Source organism: Mercenaria mercenaria, chromosome 17 (genome assembly GCF_021730395.1).
Source record: "Mercenaria mercenaria strain notata chromosome 17, MADL_Memer_1, whole genome shotgun sequence".
NCBI lineage: Eukaryota > Metazoa > Mollusca > Bivalvia > Venerida > Veneridae > Mercenaria > Mercenaria mercenaria.
In genome coordinates, this window is record NC_069377.1 from 61,605,610 (window position 1) to 61,633,421 (window position 27,812).

Sequence of the window (27,812 nt, forward strand, 5' to 3'; positions counted from 1 at the left end):
AATCGAAAATAGTCGATTCTGTCAAAGTATATGAAATTCGTAAGTACAATTTCGATCGGTACTAATCTGACCGCTATTTATTATCGGCTGGAGAAATATTCTTCGGAATTAATACATAAATTATGTATACAGTAGGGTCCTCAGTGAAAAAAAGCACCGTCAAAGTTTCCGAAACGGTATTCATTTTGTGCACATTATGTGCATGTAAAAGTCCATCTAACTAATCAGTGACACACTCCTACTCATACTTATGATGGAGTTATTAACATTTTGTGTGTCCACCTTTTCCACAAAACCGAAAACGTTTTAAAATAGACGAAATATGACTCAGGGTTGGACGGAAATGATCAAAACAGGATGAAAATGAATGAACGGAAAACTGCAATTATGTTCGTTCATGTTTAAAATTAGTACTTTTGACTTAATTTTATTCGAATACTGATTTTGATTTTATTTATTAATGGATTTTACATGCCACACTACTGGTGACGTCAACATAGAGATCATGTGATAATGTGATCAGTTATTGCGACCATGTCTGAATGAGTAATTATTTCGGATTTCCTGCTATTGTATGAAAGTAAATTTTCTTAACTTATTTTGGTACGTAATTATTTTGTACAGGGCTTATGACTATGTATTTCTTGTGGTATAACTATAGATTTGTCACATGAATTTCAAAATTCATACTACAGTGCTTTAGGGTATAGCGGATAGCTAACTAATTTTTCCTGCATTCCAATTCAAAGAAATGACAATAATAGTTTTTTTTTAGTATATCAGACAGAAAACATCTATTCTTCTTAAAACAGTCAGCTTTTCATAGAAATTCATGTGTTTTTTCTCTCCACGCCATTGTTTACATATGAGCTGATTTAGGGTGTACAGGATAGCTTTGGTCATTTTTTACATTATTAGTTTAAAATCCACATCTTAACAAACTTTCCAAGACTTCTTTACTATAAATCAGAATAATAATGTATTCTCTTTTCAAAAACATTCAGCTTTTTAAATTTCTATCAAATACTTTTCATTCACTGACGTTTTTTACATATGCACTGATTTAGTCTATAGGGGATAGCTTTATTTTACATTTGATGACATATGAAAAATAACACAACGAGAAAATATTTAAAATGTATGTCAATATGTCTGTTTGCATGCCAGTAAAAGAATGATATGAAAATTTATACAATAATTCAAGTCTAAATATAAAATTTATCAACCTATCCTCTATACCCTAAAATCCGCTATACCCTAAAGCACTGTATTCAATATACTCTGGTATGTCCAAATGAAACGGTTATACAATGTACTTAGGAAAAGAATACTTTAATGCATTATGGAGTCTGAAAATAAATCTCAAAACACAGTACGAGTATTGTAAGTATAAGTGAAATGTTTCCATTTAGATTCTATTTTGTCTCTGGAAAAATAATCTGAGTATAGTAACATTATTGCACATGTGACGCGAACGAATTTCTCGTGTTCCGTTATCCGGTTAGACCTGTTGTATAATACATGGAGTGTCCGGTTGAAATTCTCGTTGTTTCATTGGCAGACCCCTAAAAGGAAACAGACGACTCAGAATATTTCATAAACAGTTTAATACAAAAATATCACAGAAAAACTGCATGCATTATAAAGGCTGTGTCATGTTCGCACATACTGAATATTAAGTAACGATACAAAAGTAACAAAATCTATTTGTAAAGCACATATGCCCCATGATTAGGTATATAACTGTTTGTCTCGTGTATACTGTGACCTTCACATTGATAAAATGACCCCGAACTGGGCCCGACCACAACATCTTGTCATTTGACTGTGACCTTGACCTTTGACATTATAATCTTAGAAACAATAGCGGACATCTATTCTTCAATCATTCTATGTGCACAGCGTGCTGCACCATGGATGTAAACAATCATCCTGTAAAGGTTTATGGCTGTAGGCTGAAGCATATCTACCAACTGACCGACATACCGACAAACATGAACATGCAATATGCCCCTTTCTTCGAAGGGAAAGGGGCGGAAATAATGATGATGATTAAATTTAACAGTACAAAAACAACAGACGAACAACAAGTGATATGTAAGGAATAAGCGTCATGTCTTGCAGCTTTATATTTGAAAAAAAAAATGAAAATCACGTGACTTAGATACTCTTCTCGGCTATAAAAATGAATTTGCACAGAAAATTGAGATATAATCATTAACTAAATCATAAATGTTACATTAAAATGTTCTTTTTGTAACTTGTCTGCAGAAACCGTAGTGGTACGTTGGTGCCCTGACGCGTTAACGATCACGAAATGAATGGATAAAGTTATGAATTAGTTCTACAAAGTTACGCCCTCTGGAGATTATTTTTGGTCACGTGATTCTCTGCCTATTAATTAAAAATCGTAATTGTCTTTTGTCAAGTAATTACAGCTATTTCTGTTCTCGGTTGTTCGTTATAATAGATGACTTCCGGTGGTTTCATTCGGAACTGTTTGAATTCCTTGTAGAACGTAGCAAAATAGATCACTGTGATGAACGCTACCAACCATTCCGATATTGTTGCAACCAGGTGTTCCGCATATCCCTGACAGTGATATAAAGTTAATAGTTTATCATAGATAATAAACCAATGATCATACGAAGAGCACTGCATGAGAACCACAAATAGACATATCCTGCAAATTATGATAACTTTATGGCCGAGCATATTCTCAAATAATTTAAATATGAAAAAAAAATATTGTAAGATAAAATAAGTCATAACATACAAAAATACATACAATAAAATAACATCACATACATAACCATTCAAACCTTTCTTCAAAGAAGTATGAGAGAATATAATCTATTCATGTAGCTAAAAAGGTTATAACTACATAATCAAAACTAAGAATTCAAACTTGTTTAAGTGTATATAATTTACAATTTTGAAAATCAATATTCACTAATTTTTATATAAAAATTGTTGATATGTTGGAATTGAAACAACTTTTTACAGTCAATGTAAAAAAAATCAGATATACTCGATTATTTGAACGAAAAGCAAGTTGGCATGAATATGAACAGTGATAAGATTTTGTACTGTAACATTTTAAGGGGACTGACCTCCAGATCGTACGGCAACAAAGAAAAAAGAAAATTTCAAGATATCAGGGAACTATTGCTATATTTTTTAAGAAGACTCTGAAACTGGGTTACTGAAAGATTATATGTTCTGGAAAGATATGAGAAATAATTTTTTTACCATTTTTACGTTTTAAAATTGAAATGCGTTTGTCACGGGGTACCAAAGGTAAGCTCCCTTAGGGTGAAAAAGGTGTAATGAGCGAGATTTTCAAAAACAAGTTGCATCCTTGATGCTTTCAAAATATCGTTAAAAACACAACTTTTCTTTAAGGTCTATTGAAACTAACTTTGCACTGGAAAACAAGCTGTATATAACTTTGCAATAGAAACTATTTATTGTTGTTTATTATTTATAATATGTAGTACAATTTAAATGTAGAGTAAAATCTGATTCAGGCTAAATACCTTTTATTGTTGATATATTTTTGTGTTGTATTGTATGTCCATATCATTCTGTGATATGTAGTTTGTACAGCGCTTTTGAACGTTTATTTTATGGATGAAAAGAGCGCTATAAAAATCTGGTAAATAATAATAATAATAATAACATACGTAAATAACAGCAAAAGTTGATCTTCACCCGATGAAAAGGTCAAATGCACACTTTTTTCGCAAATGACGTCGAAATTTCACGTTTTGGCCTAGTCGGAAATAGTTGTGTGACGTTGTCGTTTTCATGGCGATTAATTTAGTTTCGGGTCGTTCATTTTATTTAAAAAGTTTTTTTTCCAATTTTTATAATATGCCAGTCGAAACCTATACGGTGATGTAATTTTCAAATATATACTCTTACTATTCGCTGAAGGAATGCTTACTTTTTGCAAAAATCATGCCAAAATCTTTCTATGAAACTATTGTTTTCGTGCGGACTAAGTAGTGTGCAAAAACTGGTCTATAGATTTAAAAAAAAAAAAAAAAAAAACTAATATTATCTTATAATTTATTTTACTGTAAAATGAGATAACAAAAATAGGGGGTCACCGACTTCGTTTTCGCAGTATTGTCATAAATTTTCCCCTACCCCCATTTTATCGTGCATTTTTCTGACATAAAAATCCTACGAAAATCATTTGATAAATCAATGAAATACACTTCTACCATATAAATGTTAGCCCACAGCGACATTGACTGCACACGAGTTTGTTAAGTGATAAGTGTGAGTCTGACCCTTTCCGATTAATTAAGTTGTAGCCATAAATACAAAGTACAAATAAGCAAGTGCATATACATGTACATATGCATATATTCAGTCGGAAATAATCTGAATTTTCATTGTATCCCGCGGTAAAAAGAAAGCCATATATGTTTTTCGCATGAAATGTTAGGACATATTTCAAGAAGACGTGTTATTAAGTATAATTTAAGGTGCAACTGGCGGTAAATGATTTCTTTTGCATTGAGAATGTAACAATATGAAATAATTTCTTTTTATGTGCCCCCATCCAAGTTATGTTTGGGCGGGGCAATTTATGTTGCCCTCGCCCTCCCATCCGTCCGTCCGTCAGTCCGAATTAGTTTCGGGCATAGTGTACTCAAATGGAAATACTGATAACAATCCTGTGAGGTTTGATGACTCAGGGTCAATACTTTCTGAGATATGCCCGACACTAATTCGGACTGACGGACGGACGGATGGGCGGGAGAGGGGAACACTAATTGCCCCATCCAAACATAACTTGGATGGGGGCACATAAAAAGAAATATTTCATATTGTTACATTTTCTATGCAAAAGAAATCATTTACCGCCAGTTGCACTTTAAATTACACTTAATAACACATCTTGAAATATGTCCTAACATTTCATGCGAGAAAACAAAATACAGCTTTCTTTTTACCGCTGGATACAATGAAAATTCAGATTATTTCCGAAAGAATATTTGCATATGTACATGTATATGCACTTGCTTATTTGTACTTTGTCTCGCAATTGTACAACCTAAGTAGGTAACTTGACAATTACCACATATATTCACGTGATATAGACAACTATTAAATATAATGGTTTGGAAATACAAGAATGAATGTATGTTTCAGAAAGTATTAGATTTTTTAAAAACGGAATGGCTAAATATCTATTTGCAAACAGCATACGCCGTTTTAGTAATAAGACGTTTGCGTAACGTCAGAAAAAAGCGGGAAAATGCGCAACGTCAAACGCCGCCCATAGCGCCATTTGAGACTTTATCATGTTTTGCGACTTCGTAGTTCGAAAACGAAGTCGGTAGTCAAGGACTTTTTTTTCGTTGTTTTGCTAAGAAATGCCTTTAAAGTAATTGTGTAAATTTTTAAAAAAATCTATGGACCAGTAAATGCATGCTCCCAATTTATACAAGAAACGTCACTTTCGCAGAGGTCAGATTTTGGAACAACACATGCTAAGATTTATGGCTACAATTTAATTAATCGGAAAGGGTCAGCCTCTAACTTATCACTTAACAAACTCGCGTGCAGTCAATGTCGCTGTGGGTTAACATATATGATTTTTTATGTTAGAAAAATGCACGAGAATTTGGGGGTAGGGGAAAATTTATGACAATACTGCGAAAACGAAGTCGGTGATACCTGATTTTTGTTTGCTCATTTTACAGTAAAATAAATTTATAAGATAATATTAGTTTTTAAAAAAAATCTATGGACCAGTTTTTGCACACTACTTAGTCATTCCGCACGAAAACAATAATTTCATAGAAAGATTTTGGCACGATTTTTGCATAAAGTAAGCATTCCTTCACGAATAGTGGGAGTATATATTTGAAAATTACATCACCGTATAGGTTTCGACCGGCATATTATATAAAATAGAAAAAAAAATTTTTTTTAAATAAAATGAACGCCCCGAAACTAAATCAATCGCCATGAAAACGGCAACGTCACAACTTTTTCCGACTATACTAAAAGGTGGAATTTCGACGTCATTTGCGTAAAAAATTGTGCATTTGACCTTTTCAATAATTGTACATCAGGTGAAGATCAACTTTTGTTGTTATTTACGTATGTTATCAAGGATGCAACTTGTTTTTGAAAATCGCGCTCATTACACCTTCTTCACCTTAATTATAAGCCTTTATTAAACGGTCGTTTAGAACGAATTCCTCCATTGTGTCCTGGTTAAGATGGTAGGAAAGTTTCTATTGCTGAGTCAACCTGGGTTCAAATCCCGACCCTGTAGGTTTTATTTCTCTTGAATAAACATTTTTAAAGATACTTAAACCAAAAACTCATGTTCTAATGTCCATTATATGACCAAACTTAAATTTTAAAGAAAGATTATTTAAGCCAAAATCTTGTGTCTAGTCCCTTTAATGCCTGTATTGATATATAGACAAAAAGTTATAAAAAAAAATGCTTACTTTGATCAATACATTGCTCAATACCAAATAGTTCAATATAATTCGTTTATAGTTAAGTAACCAATAAAAAGAAAGAATTCAATCTTCCTGGATCGAATGTCGTAATACTAATTAATTTTATACGTCGTATTTCGATTCTCTCTGAACACATGAAATCCCACAAACAAAGGATAAAAACGAAGACAAGTGAAAGAAGTCAGTACACATGTGCTGTTGCCGCTTCTACGCTCTGTCTAGAGTAGCGCTTGCCTTTGGCTCTTTTCGCTTATTTTATTTCTTAGGTGGAATTCTTTCCGGTCTTTTCGTTATTTTCCGGTAAACGTGCCACGCCATTTGCTTGATGGTTCAAGCTCTTAATTTTGCAAATACTTAGGTCCATTATTGCCCCACATGGTGTAAGTTTGGTCTAGTTTATTGCATATTTATATGATTTATCCGATACATGTACACTTTTAAGCTGAGCGCCTATTTTATACAAGAAAACTTGTCTCGTAGCTGAATGTAGTCATTCTCCACCCACTTTCGAACATTGAAAAATTATCAAGTTTATTCTAAGCAGTATATATATGAATTTAGGTTAACTTTTGATACTTTCTAGCGTTTGCTTAACATCTTCATGTAATATGTTCAGTGTGTATTTTCTTTTTACTTAAATGATAAATTATGAAAATGTAAGGTCACTACATGCAAATCTATTGTTCGACTAATTAAACGTAGATTTTTGAATAGATTTTTGTGGAAGCATGTCATGTTATTTACAACCTGCTTTGTATGTTACAGGTTCTTACCGTATGTGCATGGACATTGTACATGGGAAAATAAACATGAAAAACCAATGCTGTGACACTCTTTGGTTATACTAGCTGTATTTCAGACAGCATAACACATGCACCTAAAAGTAAAGACCTATGAAATAAAACTAACATGTAATGAATAAACTGTTCATTGTGGTTTTATTTTAAATCACTAGTAAACCCGTAAATGCGAATTCATCTTTAACCAGGAAGTGAATCATTAGAAACTTTGAAAATTTATTTTAAAACAAAATACATAATGCTATATACATAATCTAATTTGCTCACTTTATTACATATTCGGATCTCGGGTCTCCGTTGGTATTTTCGTATATTTACGTAAATTCTAGCCTAGCTAGCGGAAGCAGCATGCTCTAAGGTTGTAACACTGACTTTGGAGACCAGTTGCGGAATAAGAACTTGCCATTGGTTAATTTCAAATTTGACACCAGAATCCACCAATCTGCAACTGGGAAAATGAGACTGGTCCAAAACTCAGTTGTGCAACAAGCCCGCCCGCTTAGCTCAGTAGGTAAGAGCGTTGGTCTACGGATCGCGGGGTCGCGAGTTCGATCCTCGGGCGGGGCGTATGTTCTCCGTGACTATTTGATAAACGACATTGTGTCTGAAATCATTAGTCCTCCACCTCTGATAATTCATGTGGGGAAGTTGGCAGTTACTTGCGGAGAACAGGTTTGTACTGGTACAGAATCCAGGAACACTGGTTAGGTTAACTGCCCGCCGTTATATGACTGAAATACTGTTGAAAAACGGCGTTAAACCCAAAACAAACAAACAAACAAACAGTTGTGCAACACTGGATAAGTTTGCTACCAAAACGTATGCGACAAAAGAAGTCAAAGGCTGTTCTAAACAATACATTTAACATCATTTTAAAAGCATCTCATAACCCTTTTTTTCTTATTATATATATCAATAAGTATAACAAACGCCAAATCTATAAAATACAATCTTTAACAAATGTACTTCATTTTTACCGAAACGTGTGAACGGGTAGCTTTATGTGAATGGGTAACTTTATGCTACTTAGAGAGGAGACATACTGGCTAGAGCAATAATATATCTTCTTCCAAGGTTTTGGTAAGCGCAGCACTAGCACTATATAGTATTCACACAGAAATTAAAAGTTCAGTGTGAAAGACACTCTTTATTCTGTAAAGTTCATTTCAAATAATGTAGGCCTATGAAATTGCATAAGAGAATTCAGTGAAGGCGAAAATTTTGAAGAATTGAGGGAAAATAATATTGTAACAATGCAACGTTCGTGTATCGTCAGTGAATAGGCTAAGGGCGTGTCACATGATACCTACCGGATGTGAAGCTGTCCAATCATAAACTTCTATGCCTTCTCCAGGACCTTTACTTCCGGCAACAAGAGTCATTATGGATACTGTATCAGTGAAGGAAATATAGGAAGAAGTGAAGTGAGTAAACTATGATAAGGCTTGTTCCGTACAATAAACGTATTTCACGACGCTGACATTAAGATGAAAGACGCCTGACAATCAAGGGAGACAATCAAGCGGTGGGAAAAATAATAAAATTGCAAACTTTCAACATTCATCTTAAAAAAAAAAACTTCGCCTAAAACGACTAGCTAGCATCCATTTTAATTCATCTCGACTAAAGCCGATGTCACAAGGTCAAGATTTCTACGTGTTTTTCTTTGAAGTTTCTTTTGATGCCACTGTCACATGAATTTGTACGTATAGGTTCCCTTTTACTTCTTACATTTTACCTGTTTCACATTCTTTCTTTCAACTCTGATTTCCCACTCATAATTTGCAGCATTTAATCTGATCAGAAAACCTTCTGGAAAGTAAGAAAATAGAAAAGTGTCGCATATACAGGAATTCTGGCTCAAGGATACCAATGCATAGCTGATCTTGGAACAAAAGATGCTAAGCAGTGTATTATACATTCAATAAGTTATAAGATATGTAAATTTAAATGATTATATAGTTAACATACAATACATTTGTCAGTACATAATACATTAACGTGCAATGCGAAGCTGCTAGCCTACTGCCGAGGGAACCGCCGGAAGATGTACACCTACTTAAAATGCACGAGACAAGACAATTGTTGATTGTCAGTTCATTATTTTATTTCAATTATACTTGATTCATAACTAACTTTGATATTATACATTTACCCAGTATGGTGTACATCTTCTTCGTCAGCCGGAAGTAGTGTAAACTTACAGGTTCATCCGAGGACCAGTGTTGTTTGGATTTACCAGCACCAGGACCCTTTGATTTGGCTACACTAGCCGCTATTCCCACTTGCTGGTGTTAAGGGTGTGACGATGATCTTTAAAAAGGAGTGCATGTGACTATATTTTGACATTTGCAGAACTCCATGTTTTTCTGCCGTAAATTGGATACAACATTAAATTGTGTCCAACATTAAAATGGGTCCGACATTAAATTGTGTCCGCTATCAAATTTGATCCGACATTAAATTGGGTCAGAAATTGAATTTGATCCGACATTAACTTGGGTTCGACATAAAATTAGGCCCGACATTAAATTGTGTCCAACAGTAAACTCGGACGGTCATTAAATTGGGTCCGATTTAGACCAAAGTCGCATGCCAGTATTTAATTGTGCTTAAGATATCTGGTTATTATAATATTTTACAAATATGTGTGTTGCAACCATACAAGTATCACTAAAACACTATACATTATTTAAAGTAGGTTCATTTGATATTGATCTACATATATATCGGTGTAAATGGTTCAAATACGAGTACATGTACTTATTAAATTGGGTTCGACATTAAATTGGGTCCGATTTAAACCGAAGTCAGATGTATTCCGTTGTTCTTAAGATATCTGGTTATTGTACAACTTTACAAACACGAATGTTGCAACCACACAAGTAACACTAAAATACTATACATTATATAAAATAGGTTCATTTAATATTGATCTACATGTATATTGGGGGATATGGTTCAAATACGAGTACATATACTTATTCATTTCGCATCCACTTAATGACCAGCGATACTACATAACATCCATATTGCCATTCCTGAATACTCGAGATGCATTAATTGATTAGATTAACAGTAACTGATTCATAATCATGTTTGGTCATTTGATATAAACCTAGATTATATAAGATAATTTGATAGTTTCAATATTAACTTGAAATCTTACAGTTTTCCTCACGTGATCACGAGACGTACAATTTTTATAAGTCACCTGATCACGTGACCTACAATTTCCATAAGTCACATAATCACGAGACGTACAATTTGACGTACAATTTTCATAAGTCACGTGATCATGAGACGTACAATTTTATGAGTGGCTTTGCAAAGAATGAACCTAAAATTTGAGATCTACGAGCGAAACATATCTTATATGTAATTCAATTATTTTTTCTTTCTGTTTTTTTTTTTCAATGATTTCTTTCCATTTTTTGCCAACTGGTCCGAGTATACTACTGAAAAATAGTCTGATATTTTTACTCCAGTGTAAAAATATGTAACAAAGTAACAAAGAAACCACAGTATCAAAAACCAAGACTAATGTTGGCTTAATTTTAACTACTTATTTAATTTTCGTGGTCTAGTGGTAACACTCTTGACTGTCAATCCAGAGGTCCGGGGTTCGAATCTCGGTTCAGGCAATGGTAATTTCTGAGAGGCTCTTGAGTAATGCAAATTTATTTCTGTATGTTTTGGATTTCTCTTTGAATTTGACGCCCTGAGTGGCTGCCTTTGTATGTAAAGCGCCATTCAACGTGTTTATCATGAAAAGGAACGTGTTTATCATGAAAAGGGATGTGTTTCTCATGAAAAGGAACGTGTTTATCATGAAAGAAATGTGTTTATCACGAAAAGGGTGCTATATAAATCTGGATTGATATAATGAAATAACTAAATAAAGAATTAGGCACGCGACGGTGTATACTTGTAGCAGTGAGCACAATGCTCAATTCTATTGTGCAGCCTCACCGGAACACCGGAACACCACGCCGTAAAGACGTGACATGATACCCCACCCAATCACATTATACTGACACCGGGCTGACCATTCCTAGAACTAGGCTTCAGGGGCGTATCTGCTATAAAAAGGATACAGAGAATTAATAACACAAGATCAGCGACACATAAAGCAATCCGCAATCTTCTGATGAAAAGAGAATTTCCGGGAATTTTAAAAGAGACCGACTTGCATGAAATGATTGTCTGCAGGATCATGTAAACAAAACCCACAGCAAAAGCCAAAAAAGCACCAAGTAGATGGACTACCAAAATATTTGTTTCCTGAAACATACAGAAAGTTAAGCATTAGTTTAAAGCACAAAACACGCACAAAAACCCATACACAAATTACACGCAAAAACCCATACACAAAATACACGCAAAAACACATACATAAAATACACGCAAAAACACATACATAAAATACACGCAAAAACACATACACAAAATACACGCAAAAACCCATACACAAAATACACGCAAAAACACATACATTAAATACACGCAAAAACACATATATAAAATACACGCAAAAACCCATACACAAAATACACGCAAAAACCCATACACAAAATACACGCAAAAACACATACATAAAATACACGCAAAAACACATACACAAAACAGGCGCAAAAACAGGACATCAGGATTAAATAGAATACAGGAACATTGAAATCAAAGAAATAAGTGAAGATTTTTAGATATTTCACATTATATTATAAGACTATATAAAAGACAATAAAACATACATTTAGATGTGAATCTGTGGATCTGACTGTATATAACTGGCATTTTTGTTAATTTAATAAATCTCTAACAGAAATAATAAAACATGCCTAAAATGTTTCTAAAATGCGATTGGCAATTTTTAAAACTTACCTGGAAATTTCCGACCAAGCTGACACCAAATATAGTAAGGAGCCCAGTAATGAAAGCGGCAGTGTTTAAATGCAATAAATATTTTCTTGCGCTGTTCTCAAAATGGTACAGACTTTGACGATATCTTGTGTAAATTATAATGCCCGCTGAAAATGATAATGTACATTATTACATACTGTTTTTACTCTCCTTAAAGTTTCAATAGAACCGGAAACGTCAATATTTTTCCATATTGACGTCTGAATTTCTTATCGGTGACGTCATTTTAGAAGCGTTATGTTTTTATTTACATCAGCTTTTATTCAGGGTATTGAACAAATTCATAAAATTAATACAATATTTATATGTGTAGACACGTATGTAATAAAAAGATTATTAGCTTTGTATCGAGATGTATGCACTCGTTCTTTAGCGGAATGATATTGCGCTCCTAAAGTCGCGCAATATTTCCGCTGCAAAACTCGTGCATATTTATCGATACAAAGCTATTAACAAATAATGCTTTGTCGATGCTTGAAACATTTATTGTCCGTAAGTATTGACCTGGCACTCATGAATATTCCGTGTGTTTCCGTAAATTAATTTTCGGTTTCCGAACCTAAATAACGATAAAACCCGCCCGTTTAGCTCAGTAGGGAAAGCGTCGGTCTACGGATCGTGGGGTTGCGAGTTCGATCCTCGGGCGGGGCGTATGTGGTGTATGTTCTCCGTGACGATTTGATAAAAGACATTGTGTCTGAGATCATTCCTCCTCCACCTCTGATAATTCATGTGGGGAAGTTGGCAGTTACTTGCGGAGAACAGGTTTGTACTGGTACAGAATCCAGGAACACTGGTTAGGTTAACTGCCCGCCGTTACATGACTGAAATACTGTTGAAAAACGGCGTTAAACCCAAAACAAACAAACAAACAAACAAACAAAATAACGATACTGTATAACTATTGAAAACCAACAAATTAATATCTTCATTTGGCATATGCAGATTTAAATGCGCGGAGAAAGCATTTAGGTGCTAATCTCGGGGTTGTGGGTTCGAGTCCTCTGATTTTACATATCATTTTTTATAGTTTAATAATATTTTATTGCATTTAATATATACAATGGGATTGGGCACAAGTTATATCAACATTATTAAAACCCTCTCCCAGAAAATTAACAAAACAATGGCAACTGCAAGAAAATACATGTAGTTACAAAATCAAAAGTATACATTGTATAATTTAAATAAACAAAAAAAAAAAAAAAAAAAAAAAAAAAACGGTTGTCAATAATTACTGAAAGTAAAGGATTATTTATAGTGGGTGTGGACATTCTAGAAAACATCATACTCATATAATAATAAAGTATACAGTTTTCTTAAAAGCGTTTTGAACTCTTCAAAAAACGATGCACTGTTTGGAAGATATATGAGTTTTCCTCAAGAGAGAGAGTTTCACAACCGAACAATAACAAATCAAGTGATATATCATACATAGACAAACTTCTCATGAGAGTAAATCTTTCATCATCATACAAACAACATTCAAAGAAATAATGACAAGCATTTTCACAAGGATTACCACATATGCACGACGGATCGTCTATAATATTGACTCTATATAAATCATAATTTAAACTACTACAATGATGTCTTAAACGTGTATGCCATATGTTACTTTTCCTTTCTCCAGTAAGATAAAATGGAGGTACATCATTTTTAACAGTATTAATAGAAGTTTTAAAGGAAGATAAGGTAGGTTTGCGTCTACAATCAATTTCTAAATTATTCCATAGCCTAATTGAAGACGGTATAAAGGATTTATTACTTAATGTCAGTCTGTTATTCGGTAAAATATAATCTTCGCTATTTCTTAAGGGATAAGCAACAGAATCCCTTACTTGACTAGGGAGTAATTCTATTAAATAGGTGGGTACAAGGTTGTTATGCATCTTATAGAAAGTACAAAGTTTATGCTTTTCTCGTCTAATAGAAAGTGGCTCAAAGCCTGATTCAAAATAAAGTGCATCTTTACTACAAAATATTGGCAAACCACATGCAATTCTAGCCATTTCTAACTGAACTGATTCTAGTAAGTTACTACTTTCGAGAGAGCAGCCATCCCATACCTCTGAAGCATACTCTAAAACCGGAAGAATAAAACAATTATACAATCTAAGAAGAGTTTTTCTATTCAAAATATATTTTAACTTTCTTAAGACACCCACTTTCTTCATGCAAGATGTATAGATATTTTCAACATGACAAGCCCACTTTGCATCGGATGAGATTGTGACTCCAAGATGTTTGTGATGGTCTGTTGCGCTGAGTTCAACATTGCCAAATTTGAGCGAAATATTTTGTCTTTGCATGGAATTTGTTATGAACAACATTTCTGTTTTATTAGGATTAAAATTTGTCAATCATTTTTTATTTCGTCTATAGACTTAACAGACCGGTTATTTGTCACACTTATCATGATCTAGTTTTCATTTATTGAAAGAATACTGTACTATTCAAAATTCCTCTACATGCATGTCAGTAAATTGTGTTATAAAATGTCGACTTAAATCTTCAGGGATGGATACGCGTTTATTAGCTTTGCATGACAACTCATTTTCTTTTCAGAATCGTAATTATATGCACTAGATGACTGATGTGTATACCATTTGAAAATTATCGAATGGTCAGGATTTTAATTGTATATATATATATATATATAAGCCAAAGATCATTTAATTTGGTATTCTAATATGACTAACAATGCTTTAATCATCACAACGATGTTATGTTGACGTCACGTCAACGTGATATTTAGCGCCATGTACGAATCAAGAAATAGCGCAATGTCACAATGTGTTGATTAATTTACACACATACTGAGTTAGTTATTCGCTCGCAATAATTTTCGCCCGAACTGAACTCTGCCGCAAGACGTATTACCATTTCCGGCCCTGGCGTGTATAAACAAAGACCTACTATTGGCCCCATGCTTGCGCGAAGAAACAGTTCCATCATATTTGATATAAATTTTACAATAAAGAACATATTAGAATCGAAATAATTTATAGCAAAACAGTGCTTTATCACTATTTATACACTCGGGCGGTTATACGTCGTCCGAAATAATTTCACTCGGGCTGCGCCCTCGTGAAATTAATACGCCCGACGTACAGCCGCCCATCGTGTATAAATAGTGATAAAGCACTGTTTTTCTATAAATTATTTCTTAAATACAAAGCTCACCCAGTTCTATTTCAATATCGATGAACTTGCATTCATTGATGAAAAAAAAAAAAAACAAACCCAAAGGATCATTATAACAGTAGCTAGATCTGGATTGTTATATTCGACATTCGTGGATTTTGCATGACCTGATCACACTCGCGCGCCTCTTGTGATCCGACCTGGCAAAATCCACGCGAGCAGAATTACAGCATCCCAGATCAAGCTACTATTATAATAACCTTATTGTATTTGAACTTAATCTGATCTAATGTTTTTTTGTTTGTTTACATTTTAAAACACCTTAAAACTCGATACATCTACAACACCCGCAGAAAATACTTGTATCTATCTTAAAGATTCAAATAAGTGTGGCACCTTGTTATAGACACAAATAAGTGTCATATTTTTGATGGACGCAATTTTAAAGTGTGACACCCGGTGATAGACTAAAATAAGTGCCACGTGATAATAAACTGAAATGAGTGTGATACCTGGTTATAGACTCTAATAAATTTGATACTTGATGAGACTCAAATAAGTGTGACACCTTGTGATAGACATAAATAAGTTTGACAACTCATTAGACCTACCTAAAACAGCACCAATGTTGAGCAACTGACCGAACACACAACTTTCTGGAGATCTGGTTCCAGTATCACTGATATATGGGAAGCCGGGCTCAACATGTTTGTTCCCAACGGCTATTGAGTATCTTAAATAAGAAAATAGTTATTTTTCAAGTACATATTCTACTAACCAGTATATAACGTTTCTCACAGTTGATAAAACTTAGAAACAATAAAAAAAAAATAATTTAGCTCTATTCCTAACAACAATACGTTAACATATGATGTCCCCAGATGTATAAATATAGAATCAATCAAACATTAATCATATAAGTTAACATATGATCTCCCCAGTTGTATAAATACAGAAACAATCAAACAGTAATCATATACGTTAACATATGATGTCCCCAGTGGTATAAATACAGAAACAATCAAACATAAATCATATACGTTTACATATGATCTCCCCAGTGGTATGAATACAGAAACAATCAAACATTATTCATATACGTTAACATATTATGTCCCCAGCTGTATAAATACAGAAACAATCAAACATAAATCATATACGTTAACATATGACGTCCCCAGCTGTATAAATACAGAAACAATCGAGCATAAATCATATACGTTAACATATGACGTCCCCAGTGGTATAAATACAGAAACAATCAAACAGTAATCATATACGTTAACATATGATGTCCCCAGTGGTATAAATACAGAAACAATCAAACATAAATCATATACGTTTACATATGATCTCCCCAGTGGTATGAATACAGAAACAATCAAACATTATTCATATACGTTAACATATTATGTCCCCAGCTGTATAAATACAGAAACAATCAAACATAAATCATATACGTTAACATATGACGTCCCCAGCTGTATAAATACAGAAACAATCGAACATAAATCATATACGTTAACATATGACGTCCCCAGTGGTATAAATACAGAAACAATCAAACATTAATCATATACGTTAACATATGACGTCCCCAGTGGTATAAATACAGAAACAATCAAACATAAATCATACACGTTAACATATGATGTCCCCAGCTGTATAAATACAGAAACAATCGAACATAAATCATACACGTTAACATATGATGTCCCCAGCTGTATAAATACAGAAATGATCGAACAATAATCATGTACGTTAACATACGATGTCCCCAGATGTATAAATACAGAAACAATCAAACATAAATCATATACGTTTACATATGATCTCCCCAGTGGTATAAATACAGAAACAATCGAACATAAATCATACACGTTAACATATGATGTCCCCAGCTGTATAAATATAGAAACAATCTCCCCAGTGGTATAAATACAGAAACAATCGAACATAAATCATACACGTTAACATATGATGTCCCCAGCTGTATAAATACAGAAACGATCGAACAATAATCATGTACGTTAACATACGATGTCCCCAGATGTATAAATACAGAAACAATCAAACATAAATCATATACGTTTACATATGATCTCCCCAGTTGTATAAATACAGAAACGATCGAACAATAATCATGTACGTTAACATATGATGTCCCCAGTGGTATAAATACAGAAACAATCGAACATAAATCATACACGTTAACATACGATGTCCCCAGATGTATAAATACAGAAACAATCTCCCCAGTGGTATAAATACAGAAACAATCAAACATTAATCATACACGTTAACATACGATGTCCCCAGCTGTATAAATACAGAAACAATCAAACATAAATCATATACGTTTACATATGATCTCCCCAGTGGTATGAATACAGAAACAATCAAACATAAATCATATACGTTAACATATGTACTTATTAAATTGGGTTCGACATTAAATTGGGTCCGATTTAAACCAAAGTCAGATGTAATCCGTTGTTCTTAAGATATCTGGTTATTGTAAAACTTTACAAACATGAATGTTGCAACCACACAAGTAACACTAAAACACTATACATTATATAAAATAGGTTCATTTAATATTGATCTACATGTATATTGGGGGATATGGTTCAAATACGAGTACATGTACTTATTCATTTCGCGTGCCACTTAATGACCAGCGATACTACATAACATCCATATTGCCATTCCTGAACACTCGAGATGCATTAACTGATTAGATTAACAGTAACTGATTCAAAATCATGTTTGGTCATTTTATATTAATCTAGATTATATAAGATAATTTGATAGTTTCAATATTAACATAATATAAATACAGAAACAATCAAACATAAATCATATACGTTAACATATGATGTCCCCAGTTGTATAAATACAGAAACGATCGAACAATAATCATGTACGTTAACATATGATGTCCCCAGTTATATAAATACAGAAACAATCGAATATAAATCATACACGTTAACATACGATGTCGAACATAAATCATACACGTTAACATATAATGTTCCCAGATGTATAAATACAGAAACAATCGAACATTAATCATGTACGTTAACATATGATGTTCCCAGTTGTATAAATACAGAAACAATCGAACATTTATCATACAAGTTAACATATAATGCCTCCAGCGGTATAAATACAGAAACAATCAAATATTAACAGTTGATGACTGCAGTTATTAAAATTCAGAACGACTATACGTATTAGACTTTCCTGTTGAAATATAGATATAGATACAGGGTGGTCAACCCACGTGGCATTTCGGTAACATAGCTCGATTCAGGTAACATTATATAAATACCATATGGCAGCGTGTGTGACATTGATATTGTCAACCCGAGGGCAGAATGTCACCCGAGGCGAAAGCCGAGTGGTGACATTCTGTTCCAAGGGTTGACAATATCAATGTCACACACGCTGCCATATGGTATTTATTTTATTATACCGAACAAAACTAAACACAAAAAAATTAATATGTTTTTGATTCATTTAATTCAGTAGTTTCATCTTTAGCGCGGTAATCAGTTGTGTACACATTGAACAGCGACGTCATTATCATTACAATATGATATTCTGTACAAGGGAGGCAATCATATGGCTAAAAAACTGAAGTAGTTATTTGCCCTTATATGACATTCAAAATATCAGCGCGGTCACATGACCTGACAGTCACTTTCGCTTGGTCACGTGTTGAAAAGATTAAAAATGTTTCTGACAGTCAAAATATCTCCTTTTCGGGTAATGGGATTTTACCATTGTAGACAAAAGTGAGGTATAATAAATTTGCTTATAATTCTCTATTACTTGACTGTTTTAAATAATATATAAAGCATCGAAGACAGGAAAAAGAGTGCTTTCCTCGACACAAAATGTCTACTTTTCTCAAGCGCTTTGCCAATTTTCTTTTCACGGATCAAATGTTCGAAGTTAGTATGGAGAATGTGTGGCAGACGCTTTGTGTCAAAGAAAATCTTTGTTTCCCTGTCTTTGACAATAATCTGTCAAGTAATTGAAAATATATAATATTAGCTAAAAGTACCTTATTACCTTAATCTAATTATTTTTACCGTGAGCACGATACCGAAAAGTCACGTGGGTTAGCCACCTTGTAGATAGTTAAAACAATAATCATTGATGTTAAAGTGTGCACTTTTTGTACTTCTCATTTATGATTTTTTTTTCAAAGATAAAAAAGAAAAATTCTTACGTAATAACGAAAGACAAGGGTAGATAAACTGTAAGTATGATGGGTAACCAGTGATGTCTAGTTTCTAGCATGGTCCCCGGCTCTCAGGTAATCATTAGTCTGAAAAATAAACGAGTTCTAAACTGAAATAAGCTACTCCCATGTTTTCATTGATCTGAAATCATACGCACTTTCCGCACTGAACTGAACTGAAACAAGTGAATGAAAGGTATTACCATGTCTCCTCAAAGGTGACCAATTGATTCAACTGCAGTATAACCTAAAGATCTAATATCAGTCAATAATGTATACACTACAATACATTGTGCTATATATACAATATGAGTATGTTATAACGCACAATGTTTGGGTTCAAATTTGCTTCTACAGAAATCTACAGTTGTTAATTGCTTATTACATTTATTGTAATAGAATATACTTTTAATTAAAGTGATGGGACAATAAGATAAAAAATGTAATGAATTACTTCACCATAAAATCCATTGACGGATGACAAGAGTTGTGGACTGGACAAGAGAGTGCGGACGAACGGAAGGACGGACAGAAAAGTGCAATCCTAAAGTCCCAAAAACTGGTTCCAGTAGGGGACTGATAAGGTCAGTCTGCATTGGTTTGAAACGCTAAAAAGAAAATTTTGCATTGGTCTTAAATGTAATAAAGCAAAGATCTAATCTCACGAATGGTATGGGATAGAACAAGTTTCATTCATACCTGTCTGGAAGGAAACAGGCCGATTCAAAATTACAATGTAGTTTATAGGAAATCAAAACAAAACTATCTGATTCAACAATGATTTGAGAGGAGATAAATATATTTAACTCTGGTTCATAATGAAATAAGCATGCACAGTAAGTAAAATATCATAAATCTATATTTGTCTGAATTTGAATAAGGAAAGTCCGCATTTTCCGGAAAAATAGGCTAATTGATTTAAAATGCAAAAAAAAAAAACCAACAAAAAACATATATATAATTCCCATGGTCTGAAATGAAAGAAGAGGAGATAATTCAATATGGTCTGATAAAAAAATCAGATAATTCTGCATGGTCTGAAATGAAAAAATAAATTCACATTAGTCTGAATTGCAATGAGCTAATTCCATATTAGTATAAAATTAAGTATGCTGCCGTTTCACATTCGTCTGAAAAGAAATACGATCTTTCGACATGGTCTGAAAGGAAATACGATAATTCCTCATTTTTGAAATGAAATACGATAGTTGCATATTGTACGAAATTGAATACGATTGTTCAAAATGTTCTAAAATGAAATACGATCATTCTTTTATACGAAAATTGTACATGGTCTGAAATGTAATATGATAATGATTTATACATAGTCTGAAATGACATACGATGATTCCACATAGTTTGAAATAAAATACCATCATTCCACATGGTGTAAAATGCAATAAGATGATTCCACATGGTCTGAAATAAAATACGATTGTTCCACATGGTCTGAAATGAAATATGATAAAAAAATCCACATGATTGGAAATGAAATACGATGATTCAACATGGTCTGAAATAAAATACAATGATTTAACATGGTCTGAAATGAAAAACAATAATTCCACATGGTCTGAAATGAAAAACGATCATTTGACAAGCTCCGAAATGAAATACGATAATTATACACAGTCTGGAATGAAATAAGGCTATTCCACATCGACCTAAATCTAAGGTTGTTTGTGATGTAGAGCATACTGTATATACGTCTTTAACGTGAGAAGTAATAAATTAACCTGCTGATTCAACACATAAGACATTCAGTGCTTGAAATGAAGTTAGCAGATAACTGTTTTCCGGCTTCGTGACTGTTTACTTCGCAGATATTAGATGAAGCCAAAGAAACAATAAACTATAGATCTTTGATAATTATATAGAGAGTTTTATAAATAGCTCCACAGATAAATCAACTTCCTACTTTTAAACAAAAGTTAAGATATTATCGTTGTTAAACACACCTTAATTTGTCCGTAAATATTTGTATAATACTTAATCAAAATTTACAAGCCGTTATCAGTTATTCGTGCATGTAACCTTTATTAAACCACATGTACAGTTTAAGAACTTTATCCGCTAAAATGCACGTATAATAATTACTTTCAGTAATAAACATTTATCATGCAATATTATTGATAACTATATAGGACCAGGTTAAATGTATTTATAACATGACTTCTTATATAAAATCGTGAATAGTTTGTGCTATTGACCTGTCTATAAATCAACACAGGTTTGCTCGGCTAATGTCAAACTACAGAAAAACTATAAAATATTTCTTGTGGTATGTAAAAGAGCGCTTATTGAATGGCTTGCAAGTCAATAGTCAAAACAATTAGACATCGTTCTTTCGGGCTTGGGCAAATAGTTTTGACTAATAACCGGTAAGTCATTCAACGAGTGTAATACAACAAAACATAATATTAAACTAAACATATGAATATTTTGCGTCAATCATTGGTTGCTTTGCTTACACAATTATATAAATCAAATTGTGATATAATTCCATCGCATATGAACTGCAAACATTGACTTTATTCAACACAAATCATTGTTTGGGATATATTCTTTCTTAATTAAAAAGAGAAAGATGGTTTAAAATGTAAGTACGATTATGATATAGATACGTACTCCAATTTATTCACAAAATTAAGGACAGTCAAACTTCTCGATACAAACACACTGTTCATATCAATCAAATGATTTTTCAAAAGAACAGCTACTCGTATCCCGTGTTTAGTATTTTTAACACAGGAAATGGGAAATTACTTTTCCCGATATTTTAGAAAAGGCTGAGGAGATACCGTGTTTGTTTATCTGCCATTTTATGGAAAACAATATCAAATATTTACATTCTCCCTACTCATTTCCAATTAAAAAATAATTCATAGCAAAACCGTGTTTTAACACTATTTATACACGATGGGAGGTTATACGTCGGGTGTAATAATTTCACGAGGGCGCTGCCCGAGTAAAACTATTTCGTACGACGTATAACCGCCCAAGTGTATAAATAGTGTTCAAACACGGTTTTGCTATAAATCATTTCGATGTTATAACACAAAAAAACATGCGTTATCCCTACATAATAATTGGACTGCTAATGTTAAAATGTTACTTAGTATTTATGGTGTTGCAGACGTTTTTTCAAATCCTGAATCTGTAGACTGTAATGTATTCCCTAAAATATTTAAGCAGAAGGTTTTCGATAATTATTTACAAGACTGGTATAATTCAGTACAAAAGTTTTAGGTTTTTTATCACGAATTAGACTGTCAGCCCATTCTGTTAAAATACTTACAGGTAGATATGGTAGAAATAGAACACCAAGAAATGAACGTTACTGTGACTGCTGTAATTTACGCGATATCGAGGACGAATATCATTTCATTTTGATTTGCCCTTGTTACACCCAAATAAGAAAAAAATATATTAAAATGTACTTTTTCAACCGACCGTCAATGTTAAAATTTATAGAATTGCTGAAGTCAGAAAATAAGACTAGCCACATATATTAAGGAAGCATTAACAATAAGAAAAGAAAAAATAAATATTGTGTAATAGTTCATCCTCATAATATTCGGATATGGAATTACTCAGTTTTTAGTTTTTGTGATAATTTATCCATAAATTATCTGTTACCACTATTATTATCCAAATAGATTTACATAGAACGATACCTGTGTCAAAAAAATTCGTTATTGTTTATTAGGAATACGTGACTATATGTGTGTATGTGTGTGCTATATTTCCTTTATCTAATGACAAGTCATAAATAAAATATATGTTCTGTTCTGTTCTGTTATGTTATATGACTTGCGGAATAGTTCCCTTAGGGCGTAAATTATGGTGAATTTTTCTACAACTTTAACTGGTTAAGGAAAGTAAATGCCAAGAGTCAGAATTCGCGACTTCCTGATTGACTGCCTTGCTGAGCCAACCGGTCATGTCATTTTGGGTATTTTAGATACAAAATTCTTTGCCAAGCGCGAATTTATCGCTCTGTGTGAGATTTTGTAGATATTAAAACAAAGAATTGGTTTATTTGGATAAAATCGGCAAAATCTTACATACATCAAGCGGCGGTTACATTAAAGAAAGTTTGGAAGCCTTATTATGGTATTTCTTTGTATTGATCTTTCTGAAGTTAGTTATGAATAAAACATAGAAAAATAAACCTTGAATACCTTTATTTGATAGATTTTTCTTGTATATTTCTTACCGACAAAATGTGTCATAAAGGGGAACTTCCCAGAAGAAACATTTTTATCAACATGCGCTTACTTTTCTGAACTAAATATAACACTGTATATAAATGTACTAGATACCGACCCCTCAGGCTGCTGGGGTGTACATACAATATAGCACGAACTAATTAGTTTAAACATATTTTATTGCTTATAATACATGTATTTATATCATTACATCAACATATGGATATTAACAATCGATTGATTTATAGCAATAGGGTCGGACCACAAGTTCTGCCAACATGAACGAACTAATAAATGGGTGTTGTAGAGATAAATCTGAAGGTAACATGTAAAAGAATGGAGAGAAAACAGACGTGTAAAACCACACACCCTTTTTAACAGAACAGAACAGATACTTCATTTAGACTTGTACTTTAACAGGTGACGGAGTACGGTTGCGAACAACTTCTCCGATTGTTATTTCGCTAAATGTTATGTTATGACACATTTCTTAATAGGAATTTGATACAGAGAGTAAAAAAATCACTAAGCATTTTATTTAATATCATTGGAAAAAAATAAAACTTTAACCTCAAACTATATAAATATATAAAACAAGTCGGAGTGCATATATCTTCAATCAATATACATGTACTCTATACAAACAGTGGTAGCTATGGTCAAGGTAGAAAAATATTGGCACGCGAAAATTGATTTTCAAAATAAATATTCCTTAGACATCTATAAAATTTCTATTTCTGTGATATTCTGACTTAATCAATAGTTTCACTTAATTGGAAAGATTTAAAGACATTCTGAAAATATTTTTCGATGATCGAGCCATCGTGTGACTGAAGAACGACAAACTTAATTTTTTTTTAAAAATATTGAAAATGATAAGAAAATAGTTTACATGCTTTATGTCTGACGTTTTGTGTTAAAACTTCACAGAAAAAAATACACATACCTGCTTATCAACAATAAAATCCGTTCTAAATATCTATACATTTATATAATCTATTTTCAAATCATATGATATATATACATTCATAGACAGCGAGTACAAGTGGGTGCTATTTAGGACAACAGCAAATAATATTGGGATTTTGCAGATCTATAAATATATAACAAATTAAATATTAAAGATCAAAAATTGATTAATTTAAAGTACTTACAGTGTGAATGTATATATAAATATCCACTTATATATTGCGGAAAAGTCAAATATAGTACTATCCTATTACTGGTGTAAACTTCTGTATTCTTTTGTAGGAGTAATGTGTATACTGGTGTAAACTTCTGTATTCTACTGTATGAGTAATGTATATACTGGTGTAAACTTCTGTAATTTATTGTAGGAGTATGTATATACTGGTGTAAACTACAGAATTCTTTTATAGAGTAATGTATATACTGGTGTAAACTTCTGTATTCTTTTGTAGGAGTAATGTATATGCTGGTGTAAACTTCTGTAATTTATTGTAGGAGTATGTATATACTGGTGTAAACTTCTGTAGTCGAGTAGGTATAAACCGGTGTAAACTTCTGTAAACTTCCGTATTCTATTGTAGGAGTAATGCATATACTGGTGTAAATAGAGGATATTACATGGGTGCCTTTTCATATTGAATTTATTAAACGAGTTGAATAAAATGATAAAATGCGAGGCTCTGTCGAGCATTTTATCAATTTTATTCAACGAGTTTAATAAATCAATCTGGAAAGTCACAAATGTAATATTCTTTTTATCACATGTTATCGTTTCCTGTCGAAACGTCAACAAATCTACTTTCTTTTACTATATAAACAAGTCAATTTGGCCAACGTCTCCTATACTGTAAATGACGTCATCGTCAAAACTTTATTACACTAGTGTATTATCATTTTTATTTAATGGCTTTATTACACTCCCGCGACGTCAAACATGTGATAAACTTCTGTAATTTATTGTAGGAGTCGATTAGGTATAAACTGGTGTAAACTTTTGTATTCTATTGTAGGAGTAATGTACAAACTGGTGTAAATTTATATATTCTATTGCAGGAGTAATGTACAAACTGGTGTAAATTTATATATTCTATTGCAGGAGTAATGTAGCCTATATACTGGTGAAAACTTCTGTAATTTATTGAAGGAGTATGTATATACTGGAGTAAACTTCTAAAAGTTATTGTTAGGAGTCGAGTAGGTATAAATTGGTGTAAACTTCTGTATTCTTTTGTAGGAGTAATGTATATAGGCCTACAGGTGTAACCTTCTGTAATTTATTGTAGGAGTCGATTAGGTATAAACTGGTGTAAACTTTTGTATTCTATTGCAGGAGTAATGTACAAACTGGTGTAAATTTCTGTATTCTATTGCAGGAGTATGTATATACTGGTGTAAACTTCCGTATGTATTCTATTGTAGGAGTAATGTATATAGGCTGGTGTAAACTTCTGTATTCTGTTGTAGGAATATAATGTAACTTCTGTATTTTAGTGTAGGAGTATGTTTATCACCGGCATAAAATTATCATGAAACGTATATCATATAATTGTCATAAGGTCGCTGACACCCAATCACTTGCTTCTCACCTCTGTGGCTTTGAAACGTTGCTTGGGGTGTAGAATTCGCAAGTTCCCGCCCTTGTACGAAATAATGCTAGGATTTTTGTACACGCTGTGGGGAAGGTTGGAAAAACACCTACCTTACACAGGAAGTCATTTTAGATCATTTTTTGTCTACCGTTGATATTATTACACTATTTTGAAAATTATAAATCGCCCATACACTATGACGTCATAATATGACGTCAAATTATGAAGTCAATATGCGCACGTGTTGTTCATCTTTTCCCTACTGTGTTGCTCATCTTTTCCCTACTGGGATAACCTTGTCTTTCCCCGCTGGGCAGGCAAGAAATTTAGAACGCATATTATGTAATTATTATGAAGCCGATAATTAGAAGTACGAGGGCTGATCAAGAAGAAATACACATCGGCATTTTACAGTGTTTTTTTTTTGTCCAGCGGGCGCCAGGTTAGATCTAGCCGGTTATCCAGCGTGGGAAATGTAACTGCGCACATTGCGCATTCATTCATCATTGTCTTCTAGAAAAAACTTATATCAACATGTAAGCTTATTCAATCATGATTACACGGGTAAAGATTATATTCTATATCAAAATCTAAACTAATTAAATCATGATTAGAGCTACATGAGTAAATACAATTTTCTATATCAACATGCAAGCTAATTCAATCATGACTAGCCTATATTCTATGGTTGGTTCATTTGGAATACATAGAACTTCAAAATTCATGTCCGCAAAAACGCGTTACTGTAATAAACAGGAAAAAAAAAACAACAACAAAACAAAGGCAACCACAAAAACTTACTTAACCGTATGAAATTAATATCATAATGGTATGAAGTGACGCAGTTTAAGCTGTCAACTCTGAATAGTGAATACTATTATTGTTGCATTCTCGCAAATTAAAGTTCACAGTGCAGTGCTTAGGCCGATAAAAACATCTGTTTTTGACGCCAATAACGTGGGTGACGTGCGGCGATCATCGTTACCATACTTTCTGTGTATGTCGATATTTCAATAAGTAAGCAATACATGTGTATTTTCTTTTGACATTTACAAAACATATAATGAATAGATCAAGGTACTGGAGTAGGAAGTTCTGATGTTTTCTTTTCATGATACTACTTTTCTATGGCTCCAGCGGCATTACTTTTGGATCAACCCTTGTATATGGTGTAATTAACATGTAGTCTATAATTAGAATGTATACCGTGTAATGCCGATGTCTAAAACGTATATCATGTGATTATCATGTCGTCGATATTTAGAAAAAAAGTATGCAAAAAAAAAAATAGACGTAACGAACAGACAGAAACATACACATAAAAAGAACATAACACGGCCCAGCCTGTGAACGATCAGTGGCAAAACTACCTCCGGGGAATTTAAACTTGTAAAGTCAACGTTTGGTATGCGTATCATGTAACT

The 27,812-nt window shown here is 33.0% G+C and overlaps 1 protein-coding gene across 8 annotated transcripts; it reads right to left on the reverse strand.

Annotated features, from left to right (window-relative positions):
- Positions 1 to 436: 436 nt before the first annotated feature.
- Positions 437 to 25,122, reverse strand: LOC123536558 (DNA damage-regulated autophagy modulator protein 1-like). Of its 8 annotated transcripts, XM_045319847.2 has the most exons (9): positions 24,777 to 24,878; positions 20,079 to 20,227; positions 19,608 to 19,706; positions 15,979 to 16,100; positions 12,182 to 12,327; positions 11,398 to 11,584; positions 8,611 to 8,690; positions 2,437 to 2,592; positions 437 to 1,565 (listed from the first exon to the last, which is right to left on the reverse strand). In XM_045319847.2, exons 3-9 carry the CDS (start codon positions 19,676 to 19,678, stop codon positions 1,494 to 1,496), a joined length of 834 nt encoding a protein of 277 aa, XP_045175782.2. In that variant the 5' UTR covers positions 19,679 to 19,706; positions 20,079 to 20,227; positions 24,777 to 24,878; the 3' UTR covers positions 437 to 1,493. The 8 variants fall into 8 exon arrangements, with proteins under 8 accessions (XP_045175782.2, XP_045175781.2, XP_045175780.2 ...); XM_045319846.2 differs by lacking the exons at positions 20,079 to 20,227; positions 24,777 to 24,878 and adding an exon at positions 24,985 to 25,122; XM_045319845.2 differs by lacking the exons at positions 8,611 to 8,690; positions 20,079 to 20,227 and adding an exon at positions 9,505 to 9,584 and having other exon boundaries at positions 24,777 to 24,923.
- Positions 25,123 to 27,812: the final 2,690 nt, after the last annotated feature.